At 36.3% G+C, this 18,688-nt stretch overlaps 1 protein-coding gene across 1 annotated transcript; it reads left to right on the top strand.

The window, feature by feature from the left end:
• The first annotated feature begins 1,531 nt into the window (after window positions 1-1,531).
• On the top strand, window positions 1,532-17,878 carry LOC107571929 (cadherin-1-like). Its single transcript, XM_016258316.1, has 13 exons — window positions 1,532-1,743; window positions 1,863-1,977; window positions 5,457-5,704; window positions 8,331-8,468; window positions 8,564-8,719; window positions 9,001-9,148; window positions 9,257-9,429; window positions 9,513-9,641; window positions 9,742-9,927; window positions 10,011-10,255; window positions 14,650-14,798; window positions 14,872-15,096; window positions 17,703-17,878. The coding sequence occupies exons 1-13, from the start codon at window positions 1,693-1,695 to the stop codon at window positions 17,876-17,878; spliced, it is 2,139 nt and encodes a 712-aa protein (XP_016113802.1). The 5' UTR covers window positions 1,532-1,692.
• The last annotated feature ends 810 nt before the right edge of the window (window positions 17,879-18,688 follow it).

Here is an 18,688-nt window from a genome sequence, read left to right as displayed (position 1 = left end):
GAAGAACACAAAGAACCTTTTGTGAAACAGAAAGGTTCTTCAGATGTTAAAGGTTCTTTATGGAACCATTTAGACAAAAAGGTTCTTCTATGGCATTGTGAAGCACCTTTATTTTGAAGAGTGTGTAACGGAATTACGGAATTTAATTACAAAATAAAAGTAATTGTAATCAGTTACAGTTTCTTTCATAAATTGCAGTGACTGCTCTAAAATATGAAACACCAATGTTTCAGGAGTTTAGAACATGCTTATTCGATAACTTTTTTATTTCCTATATGGGTTTATGTATATGTGTTTACTGTCATAGCTATGTAAAGATTTGATTTAATAAACGGTATCATAGCTAATAAAATATTTATTGTTATGATTTTAAATATGTATTTAACCTCAGAATGATATCAAAGTAAGTCTGATTTTGTGGTGGCTGTGCTTCAAAGGGGACATTGATCTTCCACAAGTTGGTATGATTCTTTAGGGTCTTCATGAACGGTCTGCAACATACTTTGTTTAAAATTCTTCAGTGGGCATGTAAAACAACTCCCTTTTTACCTTGCTCTGTTCACAGCAACTCATTTTGGGGCATGTCCCTTTAAATGCTAATGAGCTCTGCTCACTTTCTTTTTTGAGTTTTGTGAGAAGAACCAAACTTGAGTACAGTTTGACCTAGTATTGTATGTCGGAAGAAAAACAGGTCATGATCATTCATCCTGCAAAACTTAATTAATGGATATCCGAGTAATCCGTTAAATTAGCAAAAATATGAAGGTCAATAATATAATACAAAGCAAGAATTAGGTCTTATTAGGGATGTTATTGTGACATTGTCGGGGGGAACGGGCCCGATGACTATGAAAGTCATAATCATTGCATCACTAGCCTTAAAGTAAATCATCAGGGTTTACAAGAAATACCGATCAAATGAGTAAACTTTGGAAGATGTGCAATATGACTTACTGGAAGCTAAAACTAAAATTGTCCTGATATGAGTTCACATGGCCATATTATGTGAATGGGATCCGTTGGGAAAAGACTGCACTATAGCTACTGTATATGAGCAGACTGCACCGAGTCAAGCCTAAACACAAGGTATTTTACTATGCTTATTTGTAATAGCATGTTATTTTTTCATATTATAGTTTCCAGTTTGTAGGTGCAGTCTATAAACAATTTCCTGTGAACAGGAACGATATATTTTGATCTATCTGTTTTAGAAAACTAGTCTTTAAATCCACCAGCAGATTTATAACTCCTAATCCATTTCAACATCAAAACAGCCTGTGTCATGGGGATTTTTCAGTGTTAAAGGCATGAATGGAGTTCTCACAGAGTTCACACATAGTCTTTTAAAGAATTGAGTGGGATGTTATCTAGGGTGTTTTGAGAAGCGACTGGTCTCAGGTTCCATATTTCACACGTTGTTCACTAATCCGGGGATTTTCGAAAACCTAAATCTTCCTTTTTTACCTGTGTTATAGGAGTGTCTAAAAGTCATCCATACCCATATTTGGACAAGGTAATTACCGGATGGGCGAGGTCACCTGGCTGCATCAGAAAGCTATAGACTACCTGTGTAGACCATTTCCATCCTCAATTTGCGGCTGTTGAGACGGTGGAAGGAACTGTTGTGTTACATTTTAAAGACTTCGAAGGATTAAAACGCAGAGGGATTTTACAAGACTTTTAGCGTGTCGAATGGCGTGTGCAAGGATTGTACGATTGGGAGTTATCGTTTTTCTTTGTCAGGTAAGTTTTTTTTCTTTTGGATCGCCGAGTAACATGCCGAACATTGACACGCAGTTTCGGAAAATGAAGTCTTCGATTTGTTATGCTTCTTTCTCATTTGTTTTGTTTTGTTTTGTCAGGTATTGTCGTGTGGATATGCGGAGGAGTCGACATGCACACCTGGGTTTGAGTCGGAGCTAATCGTTTTTAAAGTGCACAGAGATCACCTTCACATGGGAAAAAGACTAGGAAGAGGTAACGTTAGGCTGTTTTCACAAATCTCATTAAAATGCTAAAGCAACTGAACGTTGTTAAAAATATTTTAAGTATTAAAATATTTCTAAACCAAGCAAAGTACACTAACTCAGCCGGTTTCAAAAACGCTAACGTTATAGGCTAGTTAATTAATGTGTTCTATGCTAACTTTTAGGCTCGTGTTTCGAATTTTCTTACTGATTCGTGGTATTTCAGAGACTTGGCAGGTGTTGTGACTAATTCAGATGATTTCATCCAGTGATTTTCTGTGGGTGTGGGACCAGCAATTCTTTAGACGTGGGACAAAACAGGTCCAGCAAGGGTAATTGCTATTAGCTTTAAAAAAATAAAAAATATTTTCAATTTTAAATGTCATGAGGGATTAATAATAGTATGTATTTAACACAATTATCACCTTCAATTACATTTTCTCATTATTATACCAAATCTGTGTTTCTTAATGTCCTCTCACTACGTCTAAAACAGTGTGTCCACAGAGAAGGCTTCAATCATTCATATGCAATAAAATGGATAATGTTTTTTTTAATTATGAAAAAGAGCTCGTTTTATCAAAAGCAACACTTAATAATATCTCCTATCAAAGCAAGGTTGTTGTTTTTTAATGACGCATGCATGTTTCATAAGATTTTAAAGTTGCGTCCCCGCTTTTTGTCAACACCGTCAGACATTCAATAAAATGTAATAATATCAGGGGCAGCTGTCACTCTAAAGGACCCCCTTGCCACAGTTCACATCTGCAGAGTACATCAGTGTCAGACAGGCTCTGCTAAGTTTTAGAATATTTTAAATCCTAATGTTAATATCTCCTTTGTCACAGTCAGGATATGTCAACACCGTCTTCCTATTTCTGAGGAAATTATTTGAAATATTTAGATAATTTTATTCACCTGAAGCAGGTTCCATTAGCATCTAGCATCAACAGAAAAAAATAAAATAACTACTACATGATCTCCACTGGTTTTGTGAAAGAAATGCCAAATTTGTCAACACCGTCAGATGTCACCACCATAAGATTGTGTTCCAATGATATATCAAAATACTTAAATGTGACTCTTGAATAAAAGCTTTATAAACAATAACATACTCACTGTTTGTTGTTTGTTTTAATACAGTAATTGACTGATTCAATGTATTTGATAGTTAAAATTATTACAAATTCAGGTTTTTGTCACCTCTGTCAGATGTGTCAACTCCGTCAGTTCTATCACCTCCGTCAGTTGAATATTTTGATAATATTTCATTATGATATTTTATATTTGTTGTGGAATTGTTGGTCACATGTGAAAGTGTAATATGTCTGCTAACACGAGAATGTGTTTTGAAATGTTAAAAACATCTTGAATGCTGTCTGTTAAAGATAAAGTTGAAATTATATTACACAGTCCAAGGTAAAAAAGCACATTTGGTTAAAAAAGAGAAAAGTTGGGAGGTTGTATCAAAGCATAGCTCAGTAGCTTAGTACATATAAGATACATAAATGTAGTTTCATTTGTCAGAGTACAAGGTTTTATCTTTTCAATTTTGCACCCTGTTTTGTCCCACTTCTCAAGAATGACTGATGGCCAACAAATTTAACACTTTCACTTTTTTTTTCTTTTTCTTTTCAATGTTTTAAATTTGCATATTATCTGTATTTTACGGTTCTAACATTTCTGTTTAATGCAATTGTTTTGCAAGTAGTGTCATGTCTTTTGTTTTTCCCCTCAGTCAGGTACTTTCCAGAAGTCATGCCAGTTAAAAATTGTGTATGATTTTACTTTTGAATTTTATCCCCTCATCTCACATGCTGCCATACTGATTTATCCTTTCGTACTAGGCTAACTCTAAGTTTTAAAACCTTTTAAAACCTTTATTTATTTATTTATTTTTACCAGTAGTGGTTCCTTATTGCAATTGATCTGTAGTTTATTTCTGTACATTTTGAAGAGAGCATCCTTTCAATGTCCCACTAATGGTGGCTAAAGGCTGATTGGTTTCAACACTTCTTTTCAGACCACTAATGGATGTCCACACTGCTGTTGCAAAACCTCTGTATAACGGGTGTATAGTGTTTGTTTAAATGAATTATGCTATGTAGTTTTGGTAAAAGGATTGACAGTCAGCATTATTCTGAAGTTGAGAAATCTAGGACATAAAGCATGCCTGTTAGCTATACCTAGGGTTGGGTATCGTTTTTTTTTTTTTTCTCGATTCCGGTGCCAAATCGATACTTTTAAAACTGTTCCGGTGCCTAAACGATGCCTGAACCGATACTTATTAAATAAAAATTCTCCCAAAAATTATGGATTGGCCATTAGCGTTATAAACGCATGATGTCTGTTTCATTCATACTGGACGCCAGAGGGTGCCCTCACACAGAAAATCCACATATCCAGTCACAGAAGTAGCGGGAAATCCCTTATATGGACAAAGACATTGCTATTATAGCTGTAACGGAGTAAACCGAACATATAAACGTTTTGAATGATAAAACGGACAATAAACACTCGACTGCGACAATATAGTTTATCTGTGTTATTCAAGCCATCTCTGGTATTTTCATAATAATTAAGTATATTTATAATCCATTGCTAATCAATGTATTCTTTTTAAAGTAGCCTATGAGTGGCGGCTCGTGGGTTTTAAAATGGAGAAGGCACACTAATTGTATTGGTCTAAGATCCCTGCCGATTATTATTATTATTTGCTTAACCACTTTAAAATGGCTTTTTGGTTGCTTTTAGTCAGAAAACGTAAATAAAACGACACGCATACAGCAAGATAATATAATTTCACTTACCTGGCCTCTCACTTGAAGCAAACATCCATCCCTTCTTAAAAGTCTGTGTTAAAAGAGAGCTGCCTGTTGTGCCATTTAATTAAGCCGACTGCTGTAGCCAATATCCAGCTTAGGCATGTTTTCCCTTTTATTTATTTATTTATTTATTTTTATTTGTATATATACTGTTTGAATGACAGCTTGGTAAATCTGTTGTCGATCAAATATTCATCGCTACTCATCATAAGTACTTGGTACATTATCAGCGCAGCGGGAGACATTCAAACTAATAGCACGTAATTTACATCTCTATGATGATTGGTTGATATATCAGAAGGGAGGCTAGCCTCCCTTGCGAAGTTTCTTTTCTCTACACTCCTCAGCACTGAAAGTGAATACTCAATGGTTATTGGCTATTTTATTTTTCCAACGGAGGCACGAGAGCTCAGCTCTCCCCCCGGTCTCCCCCTACCCTTCTCCATCAATTAATCACTTAAACGATCAATATTGTGGGTAGAAAAACAAACTTGGCAAGCTACTTCCCCTCATGCTTAAAGCAACATCTATTAGTTTATTGGTTTGAAACATTTGATCAATTGAAAGTGTTGTGAAAAAGTGAGGTTGACTTTACTAAAGTTCTGAGTCTTGGGAATAACTAATTTGTTTGTTGATGTTGTTGTTTTTTTTAACCCTGCCTCAGTAACTTTCAATAACTGCGATGGAAGAACAAGAACCCTCTTTCAATCCGTTGACAAGCGGTTTGATGTGAACACGGATGGGACTGTAACTCTGAAGAGACAAGTGACTCTTCATGAAGGCCACAAGGTGTTTTCTGTGCACGCTTGGGACTCCAGTGGCAAGAAGCACACTGTATCTGTCAAAGTTGAGCGTATCCACCAACATAAGGGGCATCACATGGATACCGTCATGAACATCTCCTCTCCAGAGGTACAAACACATTTCATGCAAGAAACTGCTGTGCAATACAGTGCAAGCCTGACCTCTACTGAACACTTCAGTTTTTATGTATGGTACTTTACCATGGTACTTTAAATTGATGTATTTAGTTATTAATTTCTGTTAATGTTTATAATTAGGATAAACGTACCAATTAAGCTCACCAAAATCTACATTAGGACATTTTTAGTGCAAAAGATATCGGTTTCAGAACAAGAAGTTATATTAAAATATGAATCTCTGACACAATAATATTTAATTGTATTTTAAATGACAAAAGCATTTCAATTAAGATGTACATCATTAATTGAAAAAAGTCTGGATGTGCTTAAAGGGTACAAAAATTAACTCATTAAGCACCCCTGTTCCCAATAAGCTCACATCTTTTATTTTAAACAACCTTTTTAAAGATCAAATAACACTCGTCAAAAATCAAATAACAAAACAAACCAATAAACTAGCCTCATTATGAAGCCTCTTATTAAATGGATGTTAACTTTTTTTATATTCTCTTATGCCTGGAATACACTAAACGATTTTTGCCCCGGTTTTCCATAAATTTACAGTCTGAAGTTGATGCTAGTTGCCAAAGGTCAGAGCCAGTCTGCAGATTTGAGTTGACTGATTCCATAGAAAATCGTGTAATATGATGGATCACAGATTCAGATTTTTTTTGTTTCAGACTTTGATTCCATTCAGTCAGAGGAGATCAAACATGTTTGATATTTTCAACTAATTTTAGAACATATTGTTTTCATTTGTCATACGTCTCCTAGCAACAATGCACACGTTTGTTGTGATCGGAACAACTTGAAAGTCTGGTAATGTATAATCCTCAGTTGTTTAGTGTATGATGCCCAGTTTTCCTTTGTGACTATTTACAAAGTCAGTAAGTGAATGATGCCTGGCGTTTTAAAAATCTGTTCAAATTTTAAGTTGTGTAGTGTATTCCAGCCTTTAGTCACATTTTTCCTGGACCGATAGGACCGGTTTCTGTTGGCTCTTTCTTTGTACGGACATGCCTCTTTCATCTTTGTGCATTAACTATAGTTACATCTAGATTTTGTCCTTAAAGCTGTGAAAATAAGTTATTAATAATTTTATAAAGATTAACTTGGTGACAACCATCAGTTAATATTTAAAGTCTGTTTATGGCGTATTTACATAGGTTCAATGTGGAAGAGCTTAAAGGGAGCACACTGAGCTTAATTGGAGCAGCAACAAGTTTTAATTAATAAATATTGCATGAAATTTTAAAGGACAAGATTTTGCTAAATAAATCTAGGTCATGTATTAAGTTTAAACAATGTAATATGAACAACTATTATTGACTATCTATGAAATTATACTTTCTTATTGATGCCACACTGAAACTGTGATTTTCATAATAGTGCACCCTTTAAGTTCACCTTTCAATAATATGAAGTCTTTAAAACTTACAGCAGCGTAAAACCACAGACCAGCGATAAACTGTAAATGTATAATATAATAGATTTAAAAATACAAGCCAGTAATGCCTGTGAAGTAATATATTAGTGTAGCACACAATCTTATACAGCTAGTCAGCTAACTGTGTTCTGTAGCTTCTGTGCTGTGTTGCTAAAACTATCTTTTGGATCTAACTGTAATTATTTCCCACATCCAAGTTCCAGGTTATAATACGCAAAAGTCTAAACATTAATCTCTTAATTTTGCAGTGAGTAGTGAAACTTATACAAAAAAAAGGCTTAAAAATCTAAAAAAAAAAAAAAAAAAAAAGATTTTCACTCTTCTGGTGAAAGTTTTCAGACCGCTTTCAAAATGGCCGCCAGACAGTGTGAACACATGGATAGCCATATCTCAGTGTGCAATGGTCTGATTGACTTGAAATTTCAGGAGGTATGTAGTAACAAACGCATAAATTGGTTAAGACATCAAGTAGGATAATACATGATTTTTTCTTTTTATAATCTGAGCTCAAAAATGGTAGTGTGCTTAATGGGTACGTGAGCTTAAAGGGTTAGTTCACACAAAAATAAAAATTATATACACGTATACAAGTCATATACACCTAGGATGCCTCAGGGGTAAGTAAAACGCAGCCTAATTTTAATTTTTGGGTGAACTAACCCTTTAATAGGTACGTTTACCCTATTATTAAAGATGTTGAATTCATTGAATTTTCTATCCATACTGATGTATATTTGTTCTAGCCTATTGGTCTAAAACAAAATGCGTCTGCAGATGTTTAATTTATGCAGTGCTAAAACCTAATGCCTTGGATTTCCAACACTTTCCTGTATTCTGCTCCATTTATTATATAAAGTGGAATAATGTACATCCAGCCAGGAAATGAAGAGTTCTCAAATTACCCTAAATTGGTTTATTAAATGGCGGCCCATAAATTTTACTCCCCCACATATTAATACTGTTTTTACCAGAACAATTTTAGTAGTCAGTAGCTGTAATAAACATTTTGATATTCAGAAGTTTCAAGTTGCCTTAGTCACGCACGGTAATCAGCAAATGCCTAAATGTTGTTTTTCATGTTCACTAGTATAAGTGTTCTGTCTTTAATTGTAAACAAATGTTTTGTCGTTTATTGTCTCTTACTAACACATTTATCTAATATTTTTAGATGGAATTGCCCTCTGATCAGGTTCTGACTTTTCTAAAGTCTTCAACGGGTCTGAAGAGAGCAAAGAGAGGTTGGGTTATTCCGCCATTCAATGTACCCGAGAATAGCAGAGGTCCGTTCCCAATGAAGCTGGTCCAGGTGAGTGGAAATCATGAAAGGACTGTTCAGAATTAGACTAATGAGAGAGGTTTGTTTGTCATTGACGTTGTTCTCTTGTTGCTTTCTGTGTTTAGATAAAGTCCGACTATGCCCTGGAAACTCGAATGCAATACAGCATCACAGGTGAAGGGGCAAATCAGGACCCAAAGGGAATTTTCACTGTTGAAAGATTATCAGGGAATCTCTATGTGACTCAGCCACTCGACAGAGAAAAAAAAGCTTCATACAGAGTAAGTTGATATTTAGTCTCTTAAACATTTAAAATCAACATTTAGTTTGTATTTAAGCATTGATCACTCTTGATTCTTTGAAAACTGTCCTCTTTTCATCAGATTTATTTTCATGTGTTTGCATGAGACCTTGCATTTTAAATTTGTATATCTACTAAAGATGAAGTCAGTTTTCTTGCATATCAGTGTCTCAAAGCTAATAGACATGGACTAAAATACTTTAAAGAAACTCATTCAGTATTTGCCCCTTAACATGCCCAAATTTATTCTCATTTCTTTAGCTTATAGCTCATGCTACAGCACTTGATGTGATTAATGTAGCAGAAAAACCAATGGAAATTGTCATCAATGTGATCGACCAAAATGATAATAGGCCTGTGTTTACTCAAAATCCTTTTAATGGATATGTTCATGAAGCTGCTGGAAAAGGTAGGTGTATGGTGCAGTTTCTCAGTAAAATAGCTTTTAGCTATTTTTTTCTCTTCAAATGCCTCTGCAGCTTTTACCACCTAATTAGTCTTTATTCCCTTACCAAAGATTATGAGTTTATGACGGTCACAGCCACTGATGCAGATGACCCAGATACGAACAACGGTATAGTCAGCTATGCAATTGTCAGCCAAGAGCCACAATTTCCAAAACCGAACATGTTTGATATCAACATTTTATCTGGAACCATTCGTGTGCGAGAACCAGACATGGACAGAGAGGTGAGAAGTGACGTTTGATGAATCTCAAAGTGGTGAAAAAATGACTTAATGTAAACGAACTCATCAGTTATCTTCCTTTTCAGCAATGGCCCAGATATACTTTGTTAATTGTGGCTGCTGACACGGAAGGAGATGGTTTGGCAACCACTGGCACAGCTGTTATTACAATTACTGACAGCAATGATAACCCACCACAGTTTGAGCAAACTTTGGTAATGTATATTTATGTATTCAGAGTGTTTTACTATACCATTTATAGGTGTTTGAACTCCTTAATACTTAATCCATATACCATACATCTCCTTATTTTAGCACACCGTATCCGTTCCAGAAAATAAAGTAGGGGCTGTAGTGGCTAAACTTGCAGTTACCGATGGAGATGAAGTTGGATCACCTTCCTGGTCAACCAAGTATCGTATTATTAGTGGTGACAAGGGTGGGTTTTTCAGTGTCAGTACTGGACCCAGCCAGCTGGAGGGCATCATCACCACTGTAAAGGTACTGTGTGATGCTCATATGTTTGTCCAGTGAATTAATTGTGATGACATACCTTAGTAAAATATGCTTTCTTTTCTATTTAGCCCCTGGACTTTGAGAAGACCAAGCAATACGTTCTGTCTGTGATTGTTGAGAACGATGATCCTTTTGTTGGTTCTTTGCCCACTTCCACTGCCACAGTCACGGTGAATGTAGAAGATGTGAACGAGCCTCCCGAGTTTAATCCAAAGGAGAAGGTTATTTTCAAATCTGAAGATTCACCAGTTGATACTGAATTGGTTGCTTATACAGCCACTGATCCAGACACTGGAAAATCACAGAAGATAACGTAAGTAATATATATATATATATATATATTTTTTTTTTTTTTTTGTTTCCTTTTCTGACTGATTTCTCTAGAGGCTACCAGGTCTTATAGTGAATAAAAATCCAATAAATATAATAGCACTGATAGTATATCAGCATTGATATACTGTTCATAAATTCAATTTTAAAAAAATTTATTTAATCTAGAGCTGTGCAATTAATCAAAATATGGTTTCGATTTCGGCCTCCAACGATTATGAAAATACAATAATCGAGAAAACAATTATTGTGCCCCATTCCGCTTTTGCTCCTCCATAAAAGCCCAATTTCACATGCAAATCTGTAAAATCATGTAACGTGACTTTCGCAAAATGGGACATGCTTGATTTATCAAAGTTGATTCGATTTAGTAATGTTTTTAAAAGCACGAAAGAGCACTTGCGCTGATCCTCAGGAGGCTTTCTGTGCATGCGCTCGGATGGAACAGAATATGGATGTGTAAAGTCAACTTTTAGCTTAAAGGTGCAATAGGTGATTGTCTTCAGAAACATTTTTTGTTATGCTGGTTGAAAGTCTCTTCACATCCCGATAGCAATCATTAAGTTAAGTGGTCTAAATGTATTTGTCTGTATTTATATATTCTGTGTAAGGTGTAGGATCAAGAAATGTTCATCTAATCAAAACGTTCGGTCTGAGCGTTTTAATATGCTTTCCTACCTGCCTGTCAACGTATGTATTATCATACCTCTGCGCACCTAGTTCGCGCAGACCGAATACGTCGTCAGCGAGTTCGCACGCTGTGCAGACAGAGCGAGGATGGCAGGCAAACATCAACAAGCCGATCTTCCTTCCTGTTATTGTAGTACTTTTAAAGATTTTTCACCGGTGAATGACACATGATGTAGCCCAGCGGTTAATCCAGTCCTCGCGCCAGCTCGTTAGTAGTGAGCTACGTGCATGAACTGTGTTCCGATCGATATGATCCCTACACAGAGTTCATTGCTTCCTACTCCCTGAGCAGGGGAAATCCGTTGAAGTTTACTTCACTTCAGAACATGGGCTGGAATTGGGAACCTGATGTAGCCTATTGTAGTAATGTTGTCTCTGGTCTGTGAGTGTAAATGCGTTCAGGGGGCGTGGCTTTGGACGGCGATTGCAGGAAGGGTGGGAAGTTCGCTTTCAGTGCTATCAGGCTAAAGTTCGCATTTTCCAAGATCTCCTATTGCACCTTTAAGGTGCGCACCTAAACGGTCAAATACATGCAAAAAATGTGTCAAAATGCGGCGCTTTGTGATTATTCTCACAAACCCTCGTCGGTTATGTAGTATATCAACGTAAACGGTTGAGAATGAAAAAACGTGTGTAACAATAAATTGGATCCGTGCGGCTCTTAAAGTGATATATCTATCTTTAAACAAATCACTTGTATAAAGTTTTGGGCATGTGGTCCACTTATAATCGTGTTAAATAATCGAGATTACAATATTGACCAAAATAATCGGAATTATGATTTGTGCCATAATCGAGCAGCCCTCATTTAATCTGTTTTTTTCTAATTAAGGTTTGAACACATTGAAGACTTTAAAGCATCTGGCTGTCCCTTACCCTTGCCTCACTTCACTAGTATTATTACTGAGAACCACCTTAGCAACTGTCTAGCAGCTACCTAGCAAGGCCTATATCCCGCCCACTATCAGATTTCTTCCACCCAGCCTTCAAACCACAGCATTTCTGTATATACTTTCAACTTCAAATTTGTAAACCTTCAGGCAAGACTGGCCAAATCAACATTAAGTTGTTGTTGATGAACATTTGTAGTTTTAACCCGTGTTGTTTTTTTTCTTCCCCTTTCCAGGTATAAAATGGGTGATGATGATGATGCTGGCTGGTTAAGTGTGTCTCCAGAGACGGGAGTGATTAAAGTCAGGAACCTTATGGATAGAGAATCTGTTTATGTCAAAGATGGCAAATACAGAGCTATCATTTTGGCCGTGGATGATGATGGTAATTTGTTTTTCTAGGTAGAAGGAATTCTTGCAGCATAGCCTTTTTCTAATATGTTTGTGCTTGTGTGCAGCAACATCTCCAGCGACTGGCACAGGAACCCTGATAATTGAATTGGAGAATGTAAATGACAACGCTCCTATTATTAATGAAAGGAATATACTCTTCACATCCCGATAGCAATCATTAAGTTAAGTGGTCTAAATGTATTTGTCTGTATTTATATATTCTGTGTAAGGTGTAGGATCAAGAAATGTTCATCTAATCAAAACGTTCGGTCTGAGCGTTTTAATATGCTTTCCTACCTGCCTGTCAACGTATGTATTATCATACCTCTGCGCACCTAGTTCGCGCAGACCGAATACGTCGTCAGCGCGTTCGCACGCTGTGCAGACAGAGCGAGGATGGCAGGCAAACATCAACAAGCCGATCTTCCTTCCTGTTATTGTAGTACTTTTAAAGATTTTTCACCGGTGAATGACACATGATGTAGCCCAGCGGTTAATCCAGTCCTCGCGCCAGCTCGTTAGTAGTGAGCTACGTGCATGAACTGTGTTCCGATCGATATGATCCCTACACAGAGTTCATTGCTTCCTACTCCCTGAGCAGGGGAAATCCGTTGAAGTTTACTTCACTTCAGAACATGGGCTGGAATTGGGAACCTGATGTAGCCTATTGTAGTAATGTTGTCTCTGGTCTGTGAGTGTAAATGCGTTCAGGGGGCGTGGCTTTGGACGGCGATTGCAGGAAGGGTGGGAAGTTCGCTTTCAGTGCTATCAGGCTAAAGTTCGCATTTTCCAAGATCTCCTATTGCACCTTTAAGGTGCGCACCTAAACGGTCAAATACATGCAAAAAATGTGTCAAAATGCGGCGCTTTGTGATTATTCTCACAAACCCTCGTCGGTTATGTAGTATATCAACGTAAATGGTTGAGAATGAAAAAACGTGTGTAACAATAAATTGGATCCGTGCGGCTCTTAAAGTGATATATCTATCTTTAAACAAATCACTTGTATAAAGTTTTGGGCATGTGGTCCACTTATAATCATGTTAAATAATCGAGATTACAATATTGACCAAAATAATCGGAATTATGATTTGTGCCATAATCGAGCAGCCCTCATTTAATCTGTTTTTTTCTAATTAAGGTTTGAACACATTGAAGACTTTAAAGCATCTGGCTGTCCCTTACCCTTGCCTCACTTCACTAGTATTATTACTGAGAACCACCTTAGCAACTGTCTAGCAGCTACCTAGCAAGGCCTATATCCCGCCCACTATCAGATTTCTTCCACCCAGCCTTCAAACCACAGCATTTCTGTATATACTTTCAACTTCAAATTTGTAAACCTTCAGGCAAGACTGGTCAAATCAACATTAAGTTGTTGTTGATGAACATTTGTAGTTTTAACCCGTGTTGTTTTTTTTCTTCCCCTTTCCAGGTATAAAATGGGTGATGATGATGATGCTGGCTGGTTAAGTGTGTCTCCAGAGACGGGAGTGATTAAAGTCAGGAACCTTATGGATAGAGAATCTGTTTATGTCAAAGATGGCAAATACAGAGCTTGAGCAGGGGAAATCCGTTGAAGTTTACTTCACTTCAGAACATGGGCTGGAATTGGGAACCTGATGTAGCCTATTGTAGTAATGTTGTCTCTGGTCTGTGAGTGTAAATGCGTTCAGGGGGCGTGGCTTTGGACGGCGATTGCAGGAAGGGTGGGAAGTTCGCTTTCAGTGCTATCAGGCTAAAGTTCGCATTTTCCAAGATCTCCTATTGCACCTTTAAGGTGCGCACCTAAACGGTCAAATACATGCAAAAAATGTGTCAAAATGCGGCGCTTTGTGATTATTCTCACAAACCCTCGTCGGTTATGTAGTATATCAACGTAAACGGTTGAGAATGAAAAAACGTGTGTAACAATAAATTGGATCCGTGCGGCTCTTAAAGTGATATATCTATCTTTAAACAAATCACTTGTATAAAGTTTTGGGCATGTGGTCCACTTATAATCGTGTTAAATAATCGAGATTACAATATTGACCAAAATAATCGGAATTATGATTTGTGCCATAATCGAGCAGCCCTCATTTAATCTGTTTTTTTCTAATTAAGGTTTGAACACATTGAAGACTTTAAAGCATCTGGCTGTCCCTTACCCTAGCCTCACTTCACTAGTATTATTACTGAGAACCACCTTAGCAACTGTCTAGCAGCTACCTAGCAAGGCCTATATCCCGCCCACTATCAGATTTCTTCCACCCAGCCTTCAAACCACAGCATTTCTGTATATACTTTCAACTTCAAATTTGTAAACCTTCAGGCAAGACGGGTCAAATCAACATTAAGTTGTTGTTGATGAACATTTGTAGTTTTAACCAGTGTTGTTGTTTTTTTTTCTTCCCCTTTCCAGTTATAAAATGGGTGATGATGATGATGCTGGCTGGTTAAGTGTGTCTCCAGAGACGGGAGTGATTAAAGTCAGCAACCTTATGGATAGAGAATCTGTTTATGTCAAAGATGGCAAATACAGAGCAATCATTTTGGCCGTGGATGATGATGGTAATTTGTTTTTCTAGGTAGAAGGAATTCTTGCAGCATAGCCTTTTTCTAATATGTTTGTGCTTGTGTGCAGCAACATCTCCAGCGACTGGCACAGGAACCCTGATAATTGAATTGGAGAATGTAAATGACAACGCTCCTATTATTAATGAAAGGAATATAGAAATTTGTAATCGTGGATCAGCCCCAGTTCTTCTCTCTATAACGGACAAAGATGGACCTCCTTTTGGTGCACCCTTTAGCGTTGAGGCCCAAGGAGAAACCAGTAAAAACTGGTCCACCTCGATGAATGACACATGTGAGCAATTACAAATGTTTTAAGAAATTCAACTCATTCTTTCACATTAAAACGGCTGGATGTTTGATAGTGGCTAAACGTCTTAACTATTCATTACCGCTAAAATATCTTCAGTCTGATGGACCTAATGGCTTTACAATCATTGGACAGACCGAAGATGTTTTCTTCCCCGTGGTAAGTTACTGCGTCATCAGAGAGAATTGGAGTAAGTTAGCAGAATACAGAATACAAGCTCACGCTGAGGCTCACTCTGTTTGTCTCGAGACTTCAGAACAAATGAGCGTGACAACACGCATAAATTCAGAAGAAACACACTGAGGTAAAAATTCAAAATGTTTAGTTTATTCATAACATTATATAGTTAAATAACACCATGACAAGTGAGCTATTTTGCTCAATATTCTCACGATGCAAAAAAACATTCAAAACAGTGCAGTCTACGTGAAGTCTAGTGCGCTCTTTCACTGCATAATTCAGTCTATTAAAATACATTCAAAATGATCACAAATTCAAGACATGGGGGCAGAAAATGTGTATATTTATACCACTTCATATAGTTAATCAAGTTCACATGGAAGAGTGCCATTTTCTTTTCTCCAAAAATTACCATATACAAATGTAATATTGATTTTTTTTTACAACCGTTCAATAAACTAGAAGTTTTATTAAGAGACTTGCGTTTTAGACCCCATATTGCCTGTTTTTGCACTATTTCGCCAACAAAAATAATTCCAAACAAAGCCACAGCGCTGTTTTGCGCGTCTGAGCAACATGACGGTGTTTCGTTACTGAATAAATCAACTGTTTAAATTATTCGGTTCAATCGCAATGACTCACTTCTTAACAGTGACTTGCTGCCACCTGCTGGCGGTTTTAATTTCACATTTAAAGTATCTTTTCATTTTTTTTTTTAAATAATTTCAAATATCAGTATTCAATTTGTTAAATATATCAAAACATTATTTATGCATTTGTAAATGCAGGTTAAATGCGTTCATGTCCTGCATTAAACTGTGTGTAAATACATCTAAATGACAATTAAGGTGCAGCTTATGTCTGGATTGCAAAGATGCATTTTGTTGATACTGATTTCATTTGCTTGGTAACAGCCCAAATGTCTTATTATTGTAATTCACTGATTAAATGTACGAATCTGACTCAAAAGATAATGCAGACTTATAGAAAAATGGCTTTATAAAGGTAAAATGCCCATAAAAGGTAACAATCTATTTAAACTTATTTGAAAAGATTCATTTCTATCTGACCACCACACATAATATGAAGAATATCAAAAACTTTAGGAGTCAGCTGTCCACAAAAGTCCTGAAGATACCAGCATGATAACACACTCAGATTAGTTGAATGAATGACTCAATACTCACTCATTAAGTGACTTACCGTCACTTACTGGTAGTTCAGTTGAGAAGTATGTTGAAAAGTATGCATTTTCCCCCTCAACATTTCTTATTTGTATACTCATAAATGCATTTAAAACACTAATCTCATAACATTATTTATTGCAGTTGTAATTATTGTTATTTGCAGTGTAAATTATTTAATCTGACTGGTAGCAGCCCTACACTCTTAAAAATAAAGGTTCTTCAAGCGATGCCATAAAAGAACCATTTTTGGTTCCACAAAGAACCATTCAGTCAATGGTTCTTTAAAGAACCATCTCTTTCTTACCTTTTTGTAATATGAAGAACCTTCTTTCGCCACAAAGAACCTTTTGTGAAACAGAAAGGTTCTTCAGATGTTAAAGGCTCTTTATGGAACCATTCAGACAAAAAGGTTCTTCTATGGCATCGTGAAGCACCTTTATTTTTATGAGTGTATAGTGTATATTGAATTTATTGATAAATTGTAATAATTTGACATGTAAGATGATGCATACATCTAAAAAGGTTAAAAATATGCAGATTTAAGTATGTAAAAGCTGATAGAACACTGATGAAAATATTGCTTCAGAATAAATTGTTTACTCCACCAAAAATCTCAGTGATGCAGTTATTTTGCGGGGATATTTTGTATGGAATATTGTCTGCTGACATGAAAAGTTCACTGTATATCGTAGTAATATAATTTATTACAGCAATGATATTTTGTTTTCTTTTTAATTTATACACAATGTAATAAAATGTGTATTTCCATTACAGGTTTAGGTCTTAAATTTCATATAAGGTGGTATTAAAAAGGTCTTAAAGTCTTAAATTTAACTTGTTCATGTCTGCAGAAACCCTGGGATTAGTTCACCTCCAGAATAAAAATGTCCCAATAATTTACTCACCCCCATGTCATCCAAGATGTTCATGTCCTTCTTTCTTCAGTCAAAAAGAAATTAAGGTTTTTGAGGAAAACATTCCAGGATTTCGAAAAAACCTGGAATGTTTTCCTCAAAAACCTTAATTTCTTTTTGACTGAAGAAAGAAGGACATGAACATCTTGGATGACATGGGGGGTGAGTTAATTATCAGAATTTTTATTCTGGAAGTGAACTAATACTTTAAAGTCTGTTTCATATATATTTTTATAACAATATGCATGTGTGACAATAACACAACTCTTTGTACCACAGAATTTGAAGGCTGCGGATAACGATCCCACAGCACCCCCATATGACTCCCTCCTGGTGTTTGACTATGAAGGAGGAGGCTCCGATGCGAGTTCACTCAGCTCCCTCAACTCTTCCAGCTCAGGACATGACCAAGACTATGACTTCCTCAATGAGTGGGGCCCACGCTTTAAGAAGCTGGCAGACATGTTTGGAGGAGGAGAGAATTAAGATTTTTTATTTTTTTTCCTCCTCTGCGCAAGAGGCACATTGATGGTTTAAAAGTGCAAAAATATGAGACTATTTTATACTTCAATTTAAGTTCTGGTGAGTTCCATACTATGTTTAAATTTGGAACTGGAGTAATGGCACTGTTCATGCATCAGCATAAACAAAGGTTCTTTGACTTGAAGTGTTTTATGGGAGCAGTCTTGGGAGGGAACTTGCCTTTTTTTGCTCTCGCTCTCGCTCTCTCTCTCTCTCTCTCTCTCTCTCCCTCTCTCTCCCTCCCTCCTCATCCCCTCTTTAAATGAAGCTCCCAACTGAAAAGACGTTCAATATTTGCTCTGATTGCTCGGTAGGTAAAAGCTATAATACGGTTTAAGATGGTTGTCCAAGTTTGTCCAAAGCTGTTTTCCTGTATATTTTATGTAATGCTTTTGGAAAAATGAGCATTCGTTCAACATTTTGCTACCTGTAGTAAACTTTATCATTCATGCTTTAGAGCAATCTTTAATGCCAATGTAAATATACCATTTTTGAAAAGCACAGATTTTTCAAAAACTTTGTATGATATTTTTAGGAGTCTTATTTCTGTCTGTTTTTTCCCTCTCGGCTACAAGGATGTTGACTTTTATTTTTATTTATTATAAATTGTTCATATAGTTATGATTTAGGCATTGTTTTACACTGCATATTTTATTAAACAAATTACTTTTACTCTTTGTTTACAAGTGTTCGGTCTACAGCACATCTTGCACTATACTCAAACATGGAATAATCTTAGTTTAACGTTATTTTGTTCATTTGAGTCGGACTGTG

The sequence above is a fragment of the Sinocyclocheilus grahami genome, unplaced genomic scaffold (genome assembly GCF_001515645.1).
Source record: "Sinocyclocheilus grahami isolate Dianchi unplaced genomic scaffold, SAMN03320097.WGS_v1.1 scaffold1670.1, whole genome shotgun sequence".
Lineage (NCBI taxonomy): Eukaryota > Metazoa > Chordata > Actinopteri > Cypriniformes > Cyprinidae > Sinocyclocheilus > Sinocyclocheilus grahami.
This window is presented reverse-complemented; position numbering and strand designations above follow the sequence as displayed.

Bases quoted from the DNA above. Each gene is read 5' to 3' on its own strand.
- LOC107571929 (XM_016258316.1), top strand. From the start codon at position 1,693: ATGGCGTGTGCAAGGATTGTACGATTGGGAGTTATCGTTTTTCTTTGT. The intron at 9,149-9,256 runs GTAGGTGTATGG...CCCTTACCAAAG, and splicing joins TCATGAAGCTGCTGGAAAAG to ATTATGAGTTTATGACGGTC. The intron at 15,097-17,702 runs GTGAGCAATTAC...ACGATCCCACAG, and splicing joins CACCTCGATGAATGACACAT to CACCCCCATATGACTCCCTC.